This window comes from Mercenaria mercenaria, chromosome 16, assembly GCF_021730395.1.
Source record: "Mercenaria mercenaria strain notata chromosome 16, MADL_Memer_1, whole genome shotgun sequence".
Lineage (NCBI taxonomy): Eukaryota > Metazoa > Mollusca > Bivalvia > Venerida > Veneridae > Mercenaria > Mercenaria mercenaria.
Genome location: NC_069376.1, coordinates 34412629 through 34437064, shown reverse-complemented (window position 1 = coordinate 34437064; position 24436 = coordinate 34412629). Strand labels below are relative to the sequence as shown.

General features: G+C 36.5%; 1 protein-coding gene across 4 annotated transcripts in view; it reads left to right on the top strand.

Annotated features, from left to right (window-relative positions):
- Positions 1-20267, top strand: part of LOC123540961 (zinc finger protein 808-like) — an 80395-nt gene extending 60128 nt beyond the window's left edge. For 3 of the 4 annotated variants that reach the window (XM_053526684.1, XM_045326298.2, XM_045326296.2), the window contains exon 2: positions 17868-20267. In XM_053526684.1, coding sequence (XP_053382659.1) covers positions 18336-19541 — 1206 coding nt within the window. In that variant the 5' untranslated portion in view covers positions 17868-18335 and the 3' untranslated portion in view covers positions 19542-20267. Of the gene's footprint in view, positions 1-13422; positions 13579-17867 lie in introns of all 4 variants that reach the window. The other variant, XM_045326297.2, reaches the window with a different exon arrangement.
- Positions 20268-24436: the final 4169 nt, after the last annotated feature.

Sequence of the window (24436 nt, the reverse complement as noted above, 5' to 3'; positions counted from 1 at the left end):
ATTGTTCTGTTCGTGAGATAAGATTTTATCCATTTCAAGGGAGTGCTATGTATACCAAAGTCATCTTGAAGGATTTGAATCAGTATCGGGATATCGATGGTATCGAACGCTGCACTCAAGTCGATCATGACCACGACTGTTATTTGATTTTCATCTATGGTTTCCAAAAGATCATTATACATTTTGACCATTGCTGTTTCAACCCCATGATATGTTCTATAGGCACTTTGGTAAGCTGGGAGGAGATTGTTAGCTTCAATATGCTTGTTGATTTGATTTAGTGCAGCTTTTTCAAGAATTTTGGAGAGGAATGTTAAATTTGACACTGGGCGATAGTTTTGCAGTTCAAGTGGGAGACCTTTCTTCTTCAACAAAGGTTTTATCACAGCACTTTTCCATTCATCAGGGAACACACCAGATAGCAGTGATCGATTTACAATTTCTGTCACAACGGGAACAAGTTGTGAAAAATGCTCCTTTAATTTCTTAGTTGGTATCACATCAAGTTCACAAGTTGTAGATTTTGATGCATATACAAGTTTCAAAATATCGTTTTCGGAAAGTGGTTTGAACGCAGTAAATGTATTCATAGTCACAGGTGGATTTGAGTAGAAAGAATTACCATTGGGTGTTTCAATTGATATGTTGTCAAAATCATTTCTCAACTTGATTATTTTATCAGCAAAATATCGTAGAAAGTCATTTGCCAAAGATACTGCACTTGTGTGTAATGGAAGCGGATTGTCTTTCGACCTTCCCAGTAAATCGGATGTTACGGCATACAGCTTTTTGATGTTTCCTTCTGCTTCTCCAATATTGTTCTGGTAATACTCATCCTTGGCCCTAGAAAGCTCAGCGCTATATACATTTCTTACACCACAATACACTTTCTTTGAAAGGTCAGATTTGTCATTCATAAAGATTTTTTCTATTGATCGTTTGTATTGTTTCAGCTGTTTTAGGTATCCAGAGTACCAAGGAATTGTCGGTCTACAGAGAATAGTTCTTCCCTTTAGAGGGGCATGTTTCTGAACAATGTCGGACGTGATTCTAGTGAACTCAGACACAAGATCATTGACATTGGAAGTGTTCACTACAATTTCATTTAATTGACCGAATTCTGATTGTAATAAGTCACTTGATACAGATTTCCAATTGCGAGATTTGATTTCTTTCCTGATCAAGGGAGGGCGACACTGTTCAATGTTACAACTTACAAAGCAGTGGTCAGAGATGTAATAGTCTGGCAAAGGTTCTGAGACATTCACACGTTTGTCTTCTAGCTTTGTGATCATCAGGTCAAGAATATGACCACCAGAATGAGTAGGAGCATTGACATGTTGAACCAGTCGAAAAGATCTCAAACACTGCTGAAATTGTTTTGTGTAGCAGTCTGACTTATTACCCATGTGGATGTTAAAGTCACCTAACAGCACCATAAACTCGGATCTTGACGTTATTTGTTCGAGAAACCCAGTGAATTCTGTCATAAACATAGCCTGAGTTACTGGGTGTCTCTCCGAATATGGCGGTCTATATATACCAAAGATGTAGAGGATGAATGATTGACTACGTACTTTCCATTCAGCACATTCAAAAGACTGAAAGGTTTCTGCTGGGCATCTTGACACTTTGAGATTGTTTCTGTATAACAAGGCAAGTCCTCCACCTTTACGGTCGGGTCTCGGGACATCATCAAAGCAGTAACCATCTTGAGACAATTCCCCCCTGACAACGTCATCACCATCCGGCTGTAGCCAAGTTTCTGTGATCACACAGAGGTCTATACACTCCTCTAATATGTGCTGGAGAAGGTCAGCAGACTTTCCTCGCACAGACCGTATGTTCACAGTTGAAAGTTTCAGTTGTTTCATTCTTTGGGCATTCAATAAAAATGAATGATCTAGTTTAATTTGGATCAAATTTGAACGTTCCTGTTGTTTCTTTCTGTGTGCATTTGATATAAATGTATGATTTAGTTTAATTTGGGTCGAATTTTTCAAGTGAATATCAGCTTTAGATTTTATCCTCGGGCGACCGGCTCGTTTACCTCTGTATTTCAAAAGGTTGTACTTTTTCAACAAAGCTAATGTTTCTTTATTCGGTATTGTATACCTCCTAGGCACATCTCTATAATCCAGTAATTGGTCTCTACTGTATTGTCTACCTGTACACGGATTAGCCATAATTTCGAGTGAGATGTTGTTCACCAAAACTGACTGAAATTATTGAAACGTTACCCCAATATTTGTCAAATTACAATTGTTTTACATCAAAGTTATTCGTAAATCCAATGATAATTCCACAAAATAAATTCTGCAGAATGTTGGTTACCAGTTTATTAAAAACTGAGTCAAAAATCCAATCTCTAGAATCACTGCTTTTTGCAAAAATAATCCAATTTTGCAGAGCAGAAAAAATTGCAGCCTACACCTGGCGCAAGACTTGTGTGTAGTTCTACCCCACCACCCACCTCATATGATATAATATAGGGAAAACTTTAGAAATCTTTTTGTCTGAAACTGTTTTGCAAGGTCTGGGCTTTTGATATTTGCTATGTAGCATTGTCTTGTGTCTTCTACTAAGATTGTTTAAATTATGCCTATAGGATGAAAAGAGGCCCTGCCCTGAGGTTACCAAGTTTTACATAGACTAATATAGGAAAAACTTTAGAAATCTTTTTGTCTGAAACTGCGGTGCAAGGCCTTGGCTTTTGATACTTGGTATGTAACATTGCCAAGTGGTCCTTTAACAAGATTAATCAAATTATGTCCATGAGGTGAAAAGAGGCCCCGCCCCAAGATCACTTGTATATGAGTTATAATCATAGGAAAATGTACTTTAAAAAATATTTGATCATATTTCCTAGACTGTTTAATTAATTTATAATTACCTGATGACCCCAAGTAATAAGGGGTCACTTGACTGTAACTTTGACTTCTGACCTGTTTTCTTGTTTTTGAAGATACAACATGGAAATTTGGACCACATGTAGAAGTTTTGATTTAGATTTCAATACTCATCTTAAATATTATTAACCCTGACCTGCTGACCTACTTTCTTGTTTTTAAAACTACAGCAAAGAGATTTGGACCAACTGTATAATTTTTAACAGATTTCAGTACTTATCTTGCGGAATCTTTACCATGACTTTGTCGCCTTTTTTATATCCCCACTTTTTTTGGTGGGGGGGGGGGTGCATATAGATTTGCCCTTGTCCATCCGTCTGTCCTTCCTTCCGTCCGTCCATCCGTCCTTCCGAGAATGTTGTCGCGCGTAGCTCCAAAAGTATTTAAAGTAGAGTCACAAAACTTTAAAAGGAATGTTGGTCAGCATGTGTAGTTGTGCACCTGGGGTTTCGCGTCCGGATTCATTTAGTCGTATAGGAGTTATGGCCCCTGACTTTGTAAAAATTGGTCATTTTAATGTTGTGTCGCGCCTAGCTCAAAAAGTATTTGACCTAGAGTCACAAAACTTTACAGGAATGTTGGTAAGCATGTGTAGTTGTGCACCTGGGGTTTTGCGTCCAGATTCATTCAGTTGTGTAGTAGTTATGGCCCCTGACTTAGTAAAAAATTGGTTATTTTAATGTTGTGTCGTGCATTGCTCCAAAAGTATTTGACCTAGAGTCACCCAAGTTTACGGGAATGTTGGTCAGCATGTGCAGTTGTGCACCTAGGGTTTCGCGTCCAGATTAATTCAGTCTTGTAGGAGTTATGGCCCTTGATTTAGTTAAAAATTGTTAATTTTAATGTTGTGTTGCGCGTACCTCCAAAAGTATTTGAGCTAGAGTCACTAGAGTTTAAAGAAATGTTGGTCAGCATTTGCGGTTGTGCACCTAGGGTTTCGCGTCCGGATTCATTCAGTATTGTAGGAGTTATGGCCCCTGACCTAGGAAAAAATTTATGTCCTTTGTCATGTAGTGGGGGCGTCTGTGTCCCATGGACAAATTACTAGTTTGTTTTTGTTTCGGAAGCTTTAGCAAAGAAATTTGTTCAAGCAAGCAATTAAACTCAGTTGAGCGATATAGGGCTATCATGGCCCTCTTGTTTAAAGATTTCAATAAAATAATTGAAATTGATAGAATTCCAGGATTTTATTTAATATAACATAATACTTTTTAGCTCCACTATTCGGAGAATAAGGGGGGGGGGGCTTATCTACTCGCCCCGGCGTCGGCGTGACCCTTCTTGGTTAAAGTTTTTCGGCAACCTTTGTTTTTCTGTTATATCTTTGTTACTATTGCTTATATCTTACTGTAACTTCACAAATACATTGTCCAGTATACAAAAAAATATGTGTAGGGCCTGAGCCCATTATACCTAAGGTCAAGGTCACCAGGCTGTTATACTTAGGTTATTTTTAAGGTTAAAGTTTTTCGGCAACCTTTGTTTTTCTGTCATATCTTTGTTACTATTGCTTATATCCTACTGTAACTTCACATAAACATTGTCCAGTATACAAACAAAGTATGTGTAGGGGTTTAGCCCATTATACCTAAGATCAAGGTCACCAAGGTCGTATACTTAGGTTATTTTTAAGGTTAAAGTTTTTCGGCAACCTTTGTTTTTCTGTCATATCTTTGTTACAATTGCTTATATCTTACTGTAACTTCACATAAACATTGACCAGTATACAAACAAAATATGTTTAGGGGCTGAGCCCATTATACCCAAGGTCAAGGTCACCAAGGTCTTATACTTAGGTTATTTTTAAGGTTAAAGTTTTTCGGCAACCTTTGTTTTTCTGTTATATCTTTGTTACTATTGCTTATATCTTACTGTAACTTTATAAAAACATTGTCCAGCATACAAACAAAGTATGTTTAGGGAGTGGGCCTATTATACCCAAGGTCAGGGTCACCAGGATCTTATACTTAGGTGATTTCTAAGGTTAAAGTTTTTCGGCATCTTTGTTTTTCTGTCATATCTTTGTTACTTTTGCTTATATCAAACTGTAAGTTCACATAAACATTGTCCAGCATACAAACAAAGTATGTGTAGGGCTGAGCCCATTATACCAAGATCAAGGTCACCAAGGTCTTAATTAGGTTATTTTAAGGTTAAAGTTTTTCGGCAACCTTTGTGTTTTTTTTGTCATATCTTTGTTATATGCTTGTATCTTACTGTAACTTCCACTAAACATTGGTCCAGTTTAAAACAAATTATGTGTAGGGCTGAGCCCATTATATCTAAGGTCAAGGTCACCAAAGGTCTTATCTTAGTTATTTTAAGATTAAGTTTTTCGGCAACTTTGTTTTCTGTCATATCTTTGTTACTATTGCTTATACATGTATCTTACTGTAACTTTACATAAACATTGTCCAGTTATACAAACAAAGTATGTTTAGGGCTGAGCCTGTTATACCCAAGGTCAAGGTCACCAAGGTCTTATACTTAGGTTATTTTTAAGGTTAAAGTTTTTCGGCAACCTTTGTTTTTCTGTCATATCTTTGTTACAATTGCTTATATCTTACTGTAACTTCACATAAACATTGACCAGTATACAAACAAAATATGTTTAGGGGCTGAGCCCATTATACCCAAGGTCAAGGTCACCAAGGTCTTATACTTAGGTTATTTTTAAGGTTAAAGTTTTTCGGCAACCTTTGTTTTTCTGTCATATCTTTGTTACTATTGCTTATATCCTACTGTAACTTCACATAAACATTGTCCAGTATACAAACAAAGTATGTGTAGGGGTTTAGCCCATTATACCTAAGATCAAGGTCACCAAGGTCGTATACTTAGGTTATTTTTAAGGTTAAAGTTTTTCGGCAACCTTTGTTTTTCTGTCATATCTTTGTTACAATTGCTTATATCTTACTGTAACTTCACATAAACATTGACCAGTATACAAACAAAATATGTTTAGGGGCTGAGCCCATTATACCCAAGGTCAAGGTCACCAAGGTCTTATACTTAGGTTATTTTTAAGGTTAAAGTTTTTCGGCAACCTTTGTTTTTCTGTTATATCTTTGTTACTATTGCTTATATCTTACTGTAACTTTATAAAAACATTGTCCAGCATACAAACAAAGTATGTTTAGGGAGTGGGCCTATTATACCCAAGGTCAGGGTCACCAGGATCTTATACTTAGGTGATTTCTAAGGTTAAAGTTTTTCGGCATCTTTGTTTTTCTGTCATATCTTTGTTACTTTTGCTTATATCAAACTGTAAGTTCACATAAACATTGTCCAGCATACAAACAAAGTATGTGTAGGGGCTGAGCCCATTATACCCAAGATCAAGGTCACCAAGGTCTTATACTTAGGTTATTTTTAAGGTTAAAGTTTTTCGGCAACCTTTGTTTTTTTTTGTCATATCTTTGTTACTATTGCTTGTATCTTACTGTAACTTCACATAAACATTGTCCAGTATACAAACAAATTATGTGTAGGGGCTGAGCCCATTATATCTAAGGTCAAGGTCACCAAGGTCTTATACTTAGGTTATTTTTAAGATTAAAGTTTTTCGGCAACCTTTGTTTTTCTGTCATATCTTTGTTACTATTGCTTATACATGTATCTTACTGTAACTTTACATAAACATTGTCCAGTATACAAACAAAGTATGTGTAGGGGCTGAGCCTGTTATACCCAAGGTCAAGGTCACCAAGGTCTTATACTTAGGTTATTTTTAAGGTTAAAGTTTTTCGGCAACCTTTGTTTTTCTGTCATATCTTTGTATTATTGCTTATATCTTACTGTAACTTTACATAAACATTGTCCAGCATACAAACAAAATATGTTTAGGGAGTGGGCCCATTATACCCAAGGTCAAGGTCACCAAGGTCTTATACTTAGGATTTTTTAAGGTTAAAGTTTTTCGGCATCTTTGTTTTTCTGTCATCTTTGTTACTTTTGCTTATATCAAACTGTATGTTCACATAAACATTGTCCAGCATACAAACAAAGTATGTGCAGGGGCTGGGCCCATTACACCCAAGGTCAAGGTCACCATGTAGTTATACTTTGAATTATTTTTTTGTTTAATTTTTTCGAGAGTTTCGTTTATAGACATATCTTTAGTACTTTAAAATATAATCACTTGAAATTAAAAAATACTTGTTTATTATCATCAGCATGTGTGGCTACATACCCCATAACTTTAATTGTATTTTTGACAGAATTATGCCCCTTTTCTTCTTAAACTTTTTTGCAATCTTCGCTTTCTGGATATAACTTTAATGCAATATAAGATAAAGACTTGAAACTTAAAATGTATCTTTATCATCGTCATCTGCATGTGTGGTAACAATCCCCATAACTCTGATTTGTATTTTTGACCGAATTAAGCCCCTTTTACACTTACATTTTTATCAAACTTCGTTTTCTGGACATAATTTTGGTACTATATAATATAAGATAATGACTTGAAACTCAAAATATATCTTTATCATCATCATCTGCATGTGTTGTAACAATCCTAATAACGCAGATTTGTGTATTTGATGGAATTATGCCTCTTGGTATATCTTCCTTTTGAAGTAGAGGTCTCTTATTCAGACATATATTCATTTTACTGTCAGATCCCCGAATAGTGGAGCGCGCTGTCTTACGGACAGCTCTTGTTAAAATGCTGATTCAACTGCATATATACTCACTGCACAATATGAAAACTAGTTAAAGGCCTGCTCCGCGGTTAGTTAAATTCTATTGTGTGTATGCAACCAATGATTACAAGAGGTAACAGTTAACGGCTTCGCGCCACACTTAAGCGCGCAAAACCGTAGTGTATTTTATACAGAATTTTATATAAAATAGACTCTATTTTGACAGGCATTACTGTTCATAGGACTTTCATGTTTTTTCAGTGACAATTTAAGGTTAAAAGGTGGGACTGGAGCAGGTCTTTAATGTAGGTTTCTCTTTGTCTATGCATATTTCATAAAGATTGAATTTCTGTTAGCTGCATAATTTATGAAATGATTTGTGTAAAACTGAATCGCAATGCATGATCATGAAAATGTTTAATGATTGCTTACTTTGTATCATGTCATGCATATTAACATTGTTATCATTATTGTAACAATACCTTAATACTTATGACAGAAAGGCCTTTTTAACAGTTACTTACCCGCCCGCTCAGTAGGGAGAGCATTGGTCTGGGGATCGCAGGGTCGCGAGTTCGATCCCTGGGTGGGGCGTATGTTCTCTGTGACGATTTGATAAAAGACATTGTGTCTGAAATCATTCGTCCTCCACCTCTGATAATTTATGTGGGGAAGTTGGCAGTTACTTGCGGAGAACTGGTTTGTACTGGTACAGAATCCAGGAACAGTTGTTAGGCTAACTGCCAGCCGTTACATGACTGAAATTCTGTTTAAAAACGGTGTTAAACCCAAAACAAAAACAAAACAAATCAACAATTACTGTACAGTGCATCTCTGCAAATCCAGAGTACACATATAAACAAGTTGCCAAACTATATGGTTTCAATTGAATTTAGCAAGTTGTTAGGAATGTATCTGTTTGATGAAATGCATTCCATTGAGCGATCTATTAAGCGATAAATTATGCGATCCATTAAGCCATCTATTATGCAATCCATTAAGCGATCTAATATGTGATCCATTTAGTAATCTATTATGTGCTCCATTAGTTTGTTGTTAAACAACATATTAATGTTAATTTGAGATCCATTAGCTCATTTGCATGCGAAATTGGAACATGTTGTGTCCATTTTAGTGTCTCCTAAACCCCTTGAAGGATAATCATGAAACTTGGATTAAATGATCACCTCATCAAGACGATGTGCAGAACCCATGAGTCAGCAATGTTGGCCCTAGGTCAAGGTCATAACTCAAGGTCAAATGTTTGAGCCAATATCCATAACGGCAAAGGCAGATATATCTGTCTTTTAGTCTTACTTGTTGACAGTGTTATTGGGTCTTTAGTTTTGTTTTTGTGTTTACCCACATCCGGTCACCCCACGGCCCTGGTCAGACTCCCCCCCCACCCGCACCCCAAAACCGTTTTTTTTTTCTTCCTTTTTTTTTTTAAAGTTTAAACCTTCCACAAATATTCATCAACATGCAAAGTTGTACCCTCCCCCCACCTAGCTCCTCTACCCAGTCAACACTAACACCTCGATCATGCATCCCCCGCCATTTTTTCATTTTCTGATTTTCATCAATATTTATTACAAACATGTAAAGTTTTGTACCCATCACCCCCTCCCCATGAATATTTATCAGTATGTGAAGTTGTAAACCACGACCCTGAGTCACCAACCACATTCCAGATTTCTTACTTGATTGTGCTCCCTTAAGGACTTCTGTTATTTTAAGTTCAAATGTAAAGATATTATTTAATTTATAAAAATGCTACAAAAAAAATATTGCAAAAAATTATCCTTAAACTGTTGGAACATACGTACTTTTATCGACAAAAACGTGTGAAGTCGGTAGCAGGAAGTGTATTCGCCCAGAGGCATAATTACCCTTTCTAAACGGTGACACGCTTAATTGATTTGTTTATCCCCAACACGCGTACGAGGTATACTTCACTAATTGATCCACATGTGTGCACTATTGATCATATTTAAAGCATCACTTTATCCTTGATCATTTAATCGCCATTAATTACCAAACAAACAAATTAAACATAATTCCTTCAGATGTGGAATTCCTATGTCCGATTCGAGACTTTTGGACGGCGAACAAGTGCGTTTTTGCATTCCGTTTGTCCGCGGACAAGCACAAATTATCAGTAGGGATTTATATTACATTAGCTTACACATTCCTTTTTACCTTTAGAAAGTATCTTACCTTGACAGGCTCAGTAATTTCCTTAAATCCACTTAATTTTACTCGTATTTTTCAAAACCAAGACTTTAGAGACATAATATTATCACTGACACTTTCTGTGACTTAAATAACGTAACTTAAATTTACACCAATTTTTGACACCTGCCATCAGAAACTGGGTTTAACCTGTTTGACAACTGTTCCGTTTAATGTGTGCCGACACCAGCAGATTAAAGAAGACGACGTAGTGTATTCCATGTGATGTCACTGCTATTGACATGTATTTAATTCAGAACCAGCATAATTATTAAAGTGACTGTGATTTTGAGTGCATTATAGCATTGGGAGTGGATTTATTTTTCAACTGTCCGTCCGTCTGTCCGTTCGTTCGTTGGTTAGTTCGTTCGTTCGTTCGTCATAACGTTAACTTTTTGCATGAAGGCACTTTACTCGCGAACCACTGCACCCAGGACCTTCAAACTTCACATGCTGATAGTACTTATTGAGTACACAACCCCTACTGACATTGGGGTCACCAGGTCAAAGGTCAAGGTCACAGGGGCCAATGTTAACTTTTTGCATGATGCACTTTACTCGCGAACCACTGCATCCAGGACATTCAAACTTCCCATGCTGATAGTACTTATTGAGTACACCACCCCTATTGACTTTGGGGTCACCAGGTCAAAGGTCAAGGTCACAGGGGCCAACGTTAACTTTTTGCATGAAGGCACTTTACTCGCGAACCACTGCACCCAGGACCTTCAAACTTCACATGCTGATAATACTTACTGAGTACACCGACCCTACTGACTGGGTTAACCAGGTCAAAGTTTAAGGTCACAGAAGCCAACGTTAACTTTTTGCATGAAGGCACTTTACTCGCGAACCACTGCACCCAGGACCTTCAAACTTCACATTCTGATAGTACTTTTTGAGTACACCACCCCTACTGTCTTTGGGGTCACCAGGTCAAAGTTCAAGGTCACAGGGGCCAACGTTAACTTTTTGCATAAAGGCACATTACTTGCAAACCACTGCATCCAGGACCTTCAAACTTCACATGCTGATAGTTCTTATTGAGTACACTATCTCTACTGACTTTGGGGTCACCAGGTTAAAGGTCAAGGTCACAGGGGCTAACGTTAACTTTTTGCATGAAGGCACTTTACTCGCGAACCACTGCACCCAGGACCTTCAAACTTCACATGCTGATAGTACTTATTGAGTGCACCACCCCTACTGACTTTGGGGTCACCAGGTCAAAGGTCACGGTCACAGGGGCCAACGTTAACTTTTTGCATGAAAGCACTTTACTCGCGAACCACTTCACCCAGGACCTTCAGACTTCACATTCTCTGATAGTACTTATTGAGTACACCACCCCTACTGACTTCGGGGTCACCAGGTCAAAGGTCAAGGTGCTGCGGGGGCATTTGTCACCATTAATGACAGCTCTTGTTTGCTGATATGGAATTAACTTTTTTAAATTGCATTCATATTCAAAGGGTTTTCTTGGTTTAGGCAATCACTGCAAGAGTGAAAAAAAAAACACTTTAATTTGCAGTTTAATCACATTAGATTCACAAGGTTTACAAGGAGAAGAAAACAGAATCACTGACATTTTTAGTGAATTTATTATTTACTTTAAATCAATAGACTTAAACAAAGACAGGAAATAATAAAAATAGTAACATTATGTTAAGCATATTTAGTTCCTTTTTCAACTTGCATGTCATGACATTAAAATATTTCCACATTTTCCCTAAAATCTTGTCACTTCTCCCCAAAATCTCTATAATCTTAGCTGAGGGAGAAGTGACTTCTCCCTAAAATCTTAGCCTAGCTTAAGCCCTGACTTTCGTCACAAAAAGCAATGATCATTCTTCACAAGAATTCACAATGGGTCATGTCACAGTCATACTAAAATGGTAGTTTCAGTAACATTTGAATACAAACAACTGAAGATATGCATAAATGTATGATTTTTCAAAGCCTATGATAAACCTGAAAAATGATAACTGAAAAATAAAGTGTGTTCAAGTGTTTCATGAATTACGCGCGCGCCAAGTTTGTCTATTATTTTTTTCCTTGAAAAAAAAGTGGCTATTAATTTATAATGGCCAGGGCTAGCACTGATTTGCTTCTTAGAAACATCCTTAACTTTTTGCCGGATATATGTCTTTGCCATTCCTCAATATATACCCATTCAGCGAAGGGGATAACAATTCGTCGAATTTGCTTGTTAACGTAGAATTCTTTGGTTAAATATTTTGATAATGTAAAATATCTCTGTTTCTATCAATGCTTTTGATTTGAAACTTCAAGTAGATATTTACACACGGAGAAACAATTCCCATAACTCTGATTTGAATTTTGACAGAGTTAGAACTTTTTTGTTAAAGTTTTGAATTAGGAACAACCAGGCCCATGTGACAACCCAGATCACGTGTAAGGACGCCATGGACCATGTATTTGATAGTTCTAGGAAACTATTTACTTCGAAATATACGTTATTTTGATGTCTTAGAATTATCCGTATTGTCATAGATGAAACAATATTCATTGTCAATAAACATCAGTGAACTTGGGTAAAAAATAGTAGTATAGAACTTTCACAAACATGGTCCAGGTCGCTCTGTTTTGTAATAAAATCTAAAAAGGACCGTAAACATCCGGTTTTTTTAAATGAATGGTATGATACTGAATGCCGAAAATTGAAGTGTGATACCAAGAGCGCTTTGCGTAAATACCGTAAATAGGAATTTTTGAGAATACGCTGTACTTCAGCTGAAATATAAGTGTTTGTGTAGGGCTAAAAAAAATAAGCATGAGGAAAACATTGCCAAATCCCTTGAAAGTACGAATCCTCGGTTATTTAGGCAAAAGGTAAAAGAATATTATTAGGCAGTTCAATTAGGAATCCTGACATATCTGATGATGCTTGGCTGCTCCATTTTAAAAATCTTTTCGGTGATAAAAGTACTGAAAATGAGGTCTCTGATGATGCATCATACACTAATATGGATAGAGAGTTTAGTGACATTGAAAAATGATATTCCCAATAATGAAATAACTTCGTATGAAATAAGTTCTGCTGTTAAAAGTTTAAAACTGAACAAATCAACTTGCGGGAAACTTTTTCTGGCACACTTTGTTTATGCACTTTTCGTTACTATACTTAGTTAGATTTTTCAATAATATATTCTTGTCAGGCAGCTTTGCGACGGCCTGGTCTCATTCAATACCTGTACCTGTCCATAAAAAGGTAGTTTTAACAGTCGTAACAATTACAGAGGAAAAGCTCTGCCAGATGTCTTTGGTAAAATATATATCAGTCTCTTGCAAGTAAACTTCTAAGTATGAAGAGAAGAAAACTTTACATCGCTTTTGTGATAGACCTACATTATATAACAAACTACATTCTTATAATATCAGAGGAAAACTGTTAATTGCAGTCCAGGCTATTTACAGTACAGTTAGGATGTCTGTTAAATGTAAATCTGGCTTAACAGCATGCTTTAACAGCTGTCGGGCTCAGATAGGGTTGCAACTTACCCATTTTATTTTCTTTGTATATAAATGATTTGGAAAAAGAAATATAACGTTTGAATAATCACGGTATACAACTTTGTCCTTTATTAATTGAATTATTTTTGTTATGTTTGCAGATGATGTCGAATTAATGGCAGATACGATAGTGGGCTTGCAAATGCAGTTAAAATCTTTGAATAAATTTTGCAATGAAAGCAAACTTAAAGTCAATATCAATAAAACAAAGGTGTTATTGTTTAAAAAAGGCGGAAAATTACCAAGTAAAGAAAATGGTATTATAATAGAACACAGTTAGAATGTGTTTCAGGTTTCACATATGTAGGTATTTACTTCAGCCAGACACTTTCTTTGTACAAAATGGCTGAACAGAACGCACTGAAGGCTAAGAAAGTTTTGAATACGCTGTTTATAGTGCATATTATCTGATCTGGCGGAGATATTTTTAGTACAGGCTGTACCATTAAAATCAATAGGTAACTTGGTGCATATCGGATTTATTCGTACGGAATGAAACCAAATCTAACGATGTAACCGATTACTAAATGATAGAATGGCCCATTGATGACCTTTCTATAAATATCTCCGCCAGGTAAGAAAATTTGCACTATACAAATGTGTTAAAACTACCAACTCTGGGTACGACGACATTTTTTAAGTTAAATATGCTGTGCTCCCAAAGAATGCTGGTCAGTTCTTTTTTTTAGCTCACCTGTCACAAAGTGACAAGGTGAGCTTTTGTGATCGCGCGGTGTCCGTCGTCCGTCCGTCCGTGCGTCCGTCCGTCCGTAAACTTTTGCTTGTGACCACTCTAGAGGTCACATTTTTTATGGGATCTTTATGAAAGTTGGTCAGCATGTTCATCTTGATGATATCTAGGTCAAGTTCGAAACTGGGTCACGTGCCTTTAAAAACTAGGTCAGTAGGTCTAAAAATAGAAAAACCTTGTGACCTCTCTAGAGGCCATAATTTTCAATGGATCTTCATGAAAATTGGTCAGAATGTTCATCTTGATGATATATAGGTCAAGTTCGAAACCGGGTCACGTGCGGTCAAAAACTAGGTCAGTAGGTCTAAAAATAGAAAAACCTTGTGACCTCTCTAGAGGCCATATATTTCATGAAATCCTCATGAAAATTTGTCAGAATGTTCACCTTGATGATATCTAAGTCAAGTTTGAAAGTGGGTCACTTGCCATAAAAAACTAGGTCAGTAGGTCAAATAATAGAGAAACCTTGTGACCTAACTAGAGGCCATATTTTCCATGGGATCTGTATGAAAGTTGGTCTGAATGTTCATCTTGATGATATCTAGGTCAAATTTGAAATTTGGTCACGTGCCGTCAAAAACTAGGTCAGTAGGTCAAATAATAGAAAAACCTTGTGACCTCTCTAAAGGCCATATTTTTCAATGGATCTTCATGAAAGTTGGTCTGAATGTTCATCTTGATGATATCTAGGTCAAATTCGAAACAGGGTCATGTGCGGTCAAAAACTAGGTCAGTAGGTCTAAAAATAGAAAAACCTTGTGACCTCTCTAGAGGCCATACTTGTGAATGGATATTCATAAAAATTGGTCAGAATGTTCACCTTGATGATATCTAAGTCAAGTTCGAAAGTGGGTCACGTGCCTTCAAAAAGTAGGTCAGTAGGTCAAATAATGAAAAAATGTTGTGACCTCTCTAAAGGCCATATTTTTCATGGGATCTGTATGAAAGTTGGTCTGAATGTTTATCTTGATGATATCTAGGTCAAGTTTGAAACTGGGTCAACTGCGATCAAAAACTAGGTCAGTAGGTCTTGAAATAGAAAAACCTTGTGACCTCTCTAGAGGCCATACCCTTGAACGGATCTTCATGAAAATTGGTCAGAATGTTCACCTTGATGATATCTAGGTCAAGTTTGAAACTGGGTCACGTGCCTTAAAAAACTAGGTCAATAGGTCAAATAATAGAAAAACCTTGTGACCTCTCTAGAGACCATATTTTTCAATGGATCTTCATGAAAATTAGTCAGAATTTCAAAAGAAGTTCAAAACTGGGTCACATGAGCTCAAAAACTAGGTCACTATGTCAAATAATAGAAAAAACGACGTCATACTCAAAACTGGATCATGTGGGAAGAGGTGAGCGATTCAGGACCATCATGGTCCTCTTGTTTAAGTTGCGATTTGACAAGTGCCGCATATGTTTCAAGTAAGCAAAATAATAAGAAAGTTTAAATTGTATTAAATTTTAAATTTATCCTTTTATACAACATACAGAAGAAATATTCCGTAAGTCTTAAGAAACAATCGTATATCTACTGGAAAAGTATAATCCCTCCAGCAAAAAAAAGGAAAAAGAAAAAAGAAACCTACCTACCCAACTTTAAAAAGTAGGGTCGGGAGACAGCAAACAAAAACTTTTTTAAATGTGACCTTGTTATGTTATACATGTACGTGTAACTGTAATATGTTTAGCTCACCAGAGCACAAAGTGCTCAAGGTGAGCTATTGTGACCGATCATTGTCCGGCGTCCGTCAGCGTGCGTCGTGTGTCAACATTTGCCTTGTGAACACTCTAGAGGCCACATTTGTGACCCAATCTTTATGAAACTTCGTCAGAATGTTAATCTTGATGATCTCTAGGTCAAGTTCGAAACTGGGTCAAAAACTAAGTCACTTGGCCAGATCAAAGGAAAAGCTTGTTAACACTCCACAGGTGTGACCCAATATTTATGGAACTTGGTCAGAATGATCATTGTCTTGATGATTTCTAAGTTTGAATCTGGGTCATGTGGGGTCAAAAACTAGATCACCCGGAAAAGCTTGTGAACCCTCTAGAGGCCACAATTTCGACTCAATCTTTATGATACTTAGAATGTTTGTCTTGATGATCTCTAGGTTAAGTTGGAAACCAGGTCATGTGGGGTCAAAATCTCGGTCATTAGGCCAGATCAAAGGAAAAGCTTGTGAACACTCAAGAGGCCACAGTTGTGACCCAATATTTATGGAACTTGGTCAGAATGATGATTGTCTTGATGATTTCTAGGTCAAGTTTGAATCTGGGTCATGTGGGGTCAAAAACTAGATCACCCAGTCAAATCAAAGGAAAAGCTTGTGAACTCTCTAGAGGCCACAATTTCGACTCAATCTTTATGATACTTTCTCAGATCGTTTGTCTTGATGATCTCTAGGTTAAGTTGGAAACTGGGTCATGTGGGGTCAAAATCTAGGTCACTAGGCCAGATCAAAGGAATAGCTTGTGAACACTCCAGAGGCCACAGTTTTGACCGAATATTTATAAAACTTTGTCAGAATGATTGTCTTGACGATTTCTAGGTCAGGTTTGAATCTAGGTCATGTTGGGTGAAGAACTAGGTCACCCGGTCAACCAAAGGAAAACCTTGTGGATACTTTTGAGGTCACAATTTTGACTCATCCTTTATGAAACTTAGTCAGATTGTTTGTTTTGATGACCTCTAGGTCAGATTCGAAACTGGGTCATGTGGGGTCAAAACTAGGTCAGTGGGCCTGATAAAATGAAAAGCTTGTGAACACTGTAGAGGCCAAAGATGTGACCCAATATTTATGAAATTTGGTCAAAATTGCCTTGTTGGTTTCTAGGTCAGGTTCGAATCTGGGTCATGTGGGTTCAAAAACTAGGTCACCCAGTTAAATCCAAGGTAAAGCTTGTGTAGAGGCTACAATTTTGACTCAATCTTTATGAAACTTGGTCAGAATGTTGTCTTGATGATTTCTAGGCTAATTTTGACACTGGCTCATGTTGGGTCATAAACTAGGTCACTAGGCCAGATCAAAGGAAAATCTTGTCAACATTCTAGAGACCACAGTTGTGATCCAATATTTATGAAACTTGGTCAGAATGTTTGTCTTTATGATTTCTAGGTCAAGTTTGAAACTGGATCATGTGGGGTCATAAACTACGTCACTAAGTCAGATCAAAGGAAAATTGTTACAACATTCTGGAGACCACAATTCAAGTTTGAAACTCATGAGAATTAATCAGAATGTTTGTCTTGATAATCTATAGGTCATGTTCGAATTTGGGTCATGTAGGGTCAAAAACCAGGTCACCCAGTCAAATCAAAGGATAAGCTTGTGAACACTTAGAGGACACAGTTGTGGCCCAATCTTTATTAATCTTGGCCATAATATTTATCTTGATGATTTCCGAGTCAGATTTGAAACTGGGTTATATGGGGTCAAAAACTAGGTCAGTAGGCCAGATCAAAGGAAAAGGTTGTGAACACTCTAGAGATCACAGTTGTCACTCAATCTTTATGAAACTTGGTCAGAATGTTTGTCTTGATGATCTCTAGATCCGGTTTTAATCTTGATGATTTGGGATGAAAAACTAGGTCATATGGTCAGATCAAAGGAAAAATATGTGAACACTCTAAAGGCAACAGTTGTGACTCAATATATATGAAACTTGGTCAGAATGTTTGTCTTGATGATCTTTAGGTTAACTATGAAACTGGGTCAAAAACTAGGTCAGTTGGCCAGATCAACTCTGGTGAGCGATATAGGGCCATCATGGCCCTCTTGGTTTCTTTTATAGATTTTGAAAATGGTACAACCCTTTATTTTGATACCAACTTAGCAGAGCAAAGAAAAGGAACAAGTACAGACCTAAACAAAAACAGATAGCTAAAACATTACAGTAAATTACAAAAGAGAGTTTGCACATGATCGATATTCCTTATAAGCCCATTTCCAACACAAACCTCCACAAAACTCAGTGAGGCATAAAAGAGACACATGAGAATACACACAGGAGAGAAATGTTTTAGAAGTTATGTTTATTTCAAGGAGTTACCCAAAGTGACATTGAACAATATATAAAAATAATATAAAGAATCTTGTCACAGCTGTCATCTGAAGAAAAAGTTAGAACGTGCACAGGAAGAAAATAAATGATTTCTAATTATGCATGTAATGAAAGAGGACATCTACAAGAAGGAACTTCGAAATCATACTAGAGGGAAATGCTTTAAGTGCCCTGTTTGTGATTAAACACAGTGATAAAATGAAGAGACATTGGAGAGTTCATACTGGAGAAATATGCTTTAAATGTGATGTTTGTGACTATACTTGTAATCTAAGCAATAGTCTGAAGAGACATAGGAGGATACATACTGGAGAGAAATGCTTTAGATGTGATGTTTGTGACTTTGCTTGTAATACTGGCGGTTCTCTGAAGAGACATAGAAGAATACATACTGGAGAGAAATGCTTTAAATGTGATGTTTGTGACTATGCTTGTAATGATGGCAGTAGTCTGAAGAAACATAGGAGAATACATTCTGGAGAGAAATGCTTTAAATGTGATGTTTGTGACTATGCTTGTCATCAGAGTGGTAATCTAAGGAGACATAGTAGAATACATACGGGAGAAAAATGCTTTAAATGTGATGTTTGTGACTATGCTTGTAATGACAGCAGACGTCTGAAGATACATATAAGAATACATACTGGAGAAAAATGCTTTAACTGTGATGTTTGTGACTATGCTTGTATTGACAGCAGTCGTCTGAAGATACATAGGAGAAAACATACTGAAGAGAAATGCTTTAAATGTTCTCTTTGTGACTATGCTTGTAATGATGACAGTCGTCTGAAGATACATATGAGAATACATACTGGAGGGAAACACTTTAAATGTGATGTTTGTGACTATGCTTGTACTGACGGCAGTAGTCTGAAGAAACATAGGAGAATACATTCTGGAGAGAAATGTTTTAAATGTGATGTTTGTGACTATGCTTGTCATCAGAGCGGTAATCTGAGGAGACATAGTAGAATACATACTGGAGAAAAATGCTTTAAGTGTGATGTTTGTGACTATGCTTGTAATGACAGCAGTCGTCTGAAGATACATAGGAGAAAACATACTGAAGAGAAATGCTTTAAATGTTCTCTTTGTGACTATGCTTGTAATGATGACAGTCGCCTGAAGATACATATGAGAATACATACTGGAGGGAAACACTTTAAACGTTCTCTTTGTGACTATGCTTGTAATGATGACAGTCGCCTGAAGATACATATGCGAATACATACAGGAGAGAAACGCTTTAAATGTGATGTTTGTGACTATGCTTGTAATCAGAGAGGATATCTGAAGATACATAGGAGGATACATACTGGAGAGAAACCCTTTAAATGTGATGTTTGTGACTATGCTTGTAATCAGAGAGGGTATCTGAAGATACATAGGAGAATACATACTTGAGAGAAGTGCATTAAATGTGATGTTTGTGACTATGCTTGTAATCACAGCAGTAATCTGAAGATACATTGGAGAAAACATACTGGAGAGAAATACTTAAAATGTGAGGTTTCTGACCAGCAGTAGTCTGAATATATATAAGAGAAGACATACTGGAGAGAAATGCTTTAAATGTGATGTTTGTGACTTTGCTTGTAATATTAATGCTTGTCGACTGAAGATACATAGGAGAATTTATACTGGAGAGAAATGCTTTAAATATGATGTTTGTGACTAGCAGAAATCTGAAGATACATAAGAGAATACATACTGAAGAGAAATGACAGTTTTCACTGAAGCAGATTAATATAGCTTAATATATTAATATATCACTATGGACGCGGACAGGCAGTCTGTGGTATTTTAATGAAAATCAGTTTTGACCAGTTCCTGACTTAAGATTAAGGTCTTGTTTGTTTAATCCCTTTGATGTACCCATTCAGGTTCTTATCCCTTTGATGTATGCCTTCATGGTCTTATGATATTTGGAAGATGTACAATTTAATAATTAAGTCTGGTTGGTTTAGTAATGTTTGTTTGTTGACCTATTTATATACCGAGGTCATAGCTATAACGAAGTAGTCGCTGGGATCCTGTTTCCATTTAAACAACATAAACATTATCTAAGTTTTTAGATAAAATTTTAATTAGAAATATGGTATATATTTTTGTTAAATACATCTTACATTTCGCATGATATACTAGCTTTATATCTGCATATTTCACAGTGTGTGTATTATGTCTTACCAAAGACGAAAAAGTTCCATTCATACGGATATTACATTTATAGGGGGCGAATTAACTTACCTTCATTATGTAATATTTTCTAATGTTATCTGAAAGGACAACAGAGAGCTGTATGACGTAATAATTTACAGAATCATGTAGAAATTATAGCATTCTATGCATTTTGGACAGCATATATATAAATAAATTTATATGACACATATAAGTATTACTGTTCAGACACTGTTTCTAATTGGTATTATCATAGTAAATTTTAATTAAGCCGATGAAGGGTTGCCTTGTCCAGCTCGAGAGACAATTGATGGTTTTAGTCAGAGCAAAATTTCTAGTAGACAACCATAATGTAACATGGATGCAAATGGTTTGAATGTTATACTGTTCCATGGAAGTCACTTAAACCTTTCTGTGCTGTCAGCGCTTTGATCTACACATGTAGCTGTCCAGTTATCGATTTCTTAATGAATAAGTAATTTTTTATTCTAACACGACCAGCGAATAACCTACATACATGTAGATCAAAATCTATATCGGGTTATTCTGCAATAAACCACTCGCGTGCAATGACGTCACCCAATCTAGTTGCGTAGCACGGTCGTAAAAAGTAGTTACCATTTTTTCTAACACTGTTGATACTAGTATTTCAAGTTAGAATCTAAATAACAAGTTCCCAAGTGTGATGTATCGTAGAATAACCCTAGTTTTTCGTTCTTATGCGAAACAATATATCACTCAAGCCTTCGTGATATATTCTTACGCATAAGAACTCAAAACACGGGTTATTCTATGATAAACCGCACTTGGGAACTTATTATTTCTTAAATATAACTTTACCTGTTATTCACTTAAGATATCAATACTATAACTTATCTCTTATTCGCTTAAGATATCAATAATTCTAAGTATTGATATCTTAAGTGAATAATAGGTAAAGTTATATTAAATCATTACTTATTCATTAAGAAATCGATAACTGGACAGCTGCAGTCGGTTTTAATTTTCCCGCATTGAGTGTACGCATGCATTGAATGTACACTATTAAACTTATTTTAAACCTTACCGTAACCTTAAGTCTGTATAGTGTACACTCAATACGTGCGTACAGCCGATAGGGGAGATTTCATATTTGTGTCCCCTTACGAAATGGTCAAAAAGCTGCGAACATGCCGCAAACACACCTATTCGCAGAAAGCATTCACGGGATATTCGCTGCTACCGCGATCATGCCGCGATTGGTTTGATACTAGTTCGCGAGATATTTGCAGGAAGACCAATGATCGCGGCTTGTTTGCGAGAAGAACTTAGAAGATTATAATCTTTTGGTAAACTGTTACTGAAGAGCTTTTATAAGAGCAGGTAATTGTAGATCAATTAATTTGTAACATTATCTGTAAGGTCACAGTATGAGTCTGATAAGTTAATTACAACCAGATATTCTGGACATGTTTAGAAGGAAATCTGTGTGCATTACAGACAGTTTTCATAAGTGATTCTTAGAGGCTAATAGGAATATATACTTTTTTGTGGTAAGTCAGAAAATTTATGTTTAATATCTATACTTATATATCTCAGTAAACATAAGGAATTTTGAAAATGAAATAGATATGCTTAACCTTTTGCAGAGCTGTATCAGATTATCTAAAAAGAAATATAAAACTAGCTTATTTTGACAATTTCTTAGCTTCATAAGTCTGATAATTAACATGTAAAACAATGACAGATTTGTAGTAATACATATAAGTAGTGTGAAGAAAAACATTGGGATGAAATGAATACATGCACACAGACACTGTTATTGAAATGACAAGTAACAGTTAAAATTAAAACATATATATATATATATATATATATATATATATATATATATATATATATATATTATCATTAAAACTCTGTTTGAAATGCTCCAAATATGATATGAAAAAGTTCAGACATTGACAATTTGAATTTGTTACAACCTCAGTCAGTGTTGAAGTTTATTCAATAAATTTATATCCCTGGTTCCTACTAATTTATTTGTTTTTGCACTTTTTCTGTACATGCTTTTTTGTACACATGTCTGTAGAGATGGTTTTCAGCTAGTTTGCGGGATGTTCGCAGCAACTAGTTCGCGGGATGTTTACAGCAACTAGTTCGCAGGATGTTCGCAGCAGCTAGTTCATGGGATGATCGCGGCAACTTGTTCGCGGGAAGTTCACAGCTACCTGTTTGCGGGAAGTTCGCAGCAATTTGTTTGCGGCAAAACTAATTTGCATGTGAAAAGTGAACATCAAAGGAACATCCCGCGAACTATTATAGCAATTGTATCAAAAGTGTTCACGGCATGTTCACTGGATATTCGCGGCATGATCGCAGCAAGTGTTCACGGCAAACTATAATATTTCCGTAAGGGTCAATACTTTTTGTAGGAATACATATTTTTAATTGTCTTCAGTACATTATTGCATTTTCAATTGATCAGACGAAAGTTTGTCAAGTTTGCCAAAATCAAAAATGGCAAAACAAATAGAAGATGATGTGTGTGTCTTTGTCATCATATTGTTAGAAAGCGTTGTGTTACATATGTGCTACCAACTGATGAGATCATACCATGCAGTACTCAGTCCATATGTATCCAGGCCACACCCTGAGGATGCGCCTTCATCAAAGTCAAACTCTTTTTATACACCCGAAGGGACTTATTATGTTATGACGCTGGTGTCCGTCCGTAAATTAGCAATTTCTTGTCCGCTCTGTAACTCTTGAACCCCTTCAAAGGATTTCAGAGAAATTTGACACAAATATTCACCACACCGAGAAGACGTGCAGAGCGCATGTTTTGGATCTCGCGCTTCAAGGTCAAGGTCACACTTAGGAGTCAAAGGTCATATCAGTTTGTTTCGTGTCCGCTCTGTAATTCTTTAACTGCTTGAAGGATTTCTAAGAAACTTCACCACACCGAGACGATGTGCAGAGCGTGTGTTCTGGATGACTCGCTTCAAGGTCAAGGTCACACTTAGGGGTCAAAAGTCATATATGACTTTGCTTTGTGTTTATTGCTCTGCATTGCAGTGCTCTTGTTTTTATTGGCAGATCCCTCTTTTGTTCACTTACAGTAAAAAATATTTGAATTACTTCCCTTTTATGTTACTATAAATAGCTTATTTTGAAACATTTTTTATCATTGGCTGTAAGGAAAAACCGAGACCACTTTTCTGTGGTACAACATGGATGGTACCTCCAATTGTTAGGTGTTTTTTTGTGGACTTAGAATTTTTTTTTAAATTTCTTCCCTTTGCTGTTCCTGTCATTTGGGCTTCACACTCCAAGTTCTTTAAATTTTGCTCCCATCCTCTGAGGTAACCATTTGGGCGTATAATGCCACACTTGGCGGAGCTCTTGTTTTGATAAATGAAATTGCTTTGTCAAAGTATTAAAATGTAGGCAGGGGCTATCTAACTGGAACCTGTTCCCTAGACAACAAACTCATTCGACCGGATTCGGTACCCCAGTCTATATACGCGTATAAGCTAGAGGACCGAATTTTTTTGTATACATATTACTGCAGATATGTATAGTTAATAATGATAGTATTTTGTCAAATTGGTAATATTAATTTAATTAAATGTTGCCGATTCAGCAACTCAGATGTGCGTTTACCTGTTCATTATACCCCCACAATCAATTTTTTTGAGTGAGCATGTCGGTCGTCGGTCTGTCTGTTGGTCTGTTGGTTTTCATTGTTTCTGGACTCATGAAAAGCTTGACAGATTTAAATAATTTTTGGTACACAGGTGTAACATCATAAAATAGAGGTCAAGTTCAACTTTAAGGTCAGTAGGTCAAGGTCACAGTGACCCGGAACAGTTAAACGGTTTCCGGATGATGACTCGAGAATGCTTGAGAGTAGGATCGTAAATTTTGGTACACAGGTGAAACATCATAAAATAGAGGTCGGCTTTGGCGGCTTTGAGGTCAGTAGATCAAAGTTCTAGGTCACAGTGACCCGGAACAGTTAAACCGTTTTCAGGCAATAACTTGAAAACGCTTGGACCTAGGATCATGAAAGTTGATAGGAAGAATGGTCATGACCAGCAGATGACCCTTTGAGGTCAAGGTCACAGTGACCCGGAACA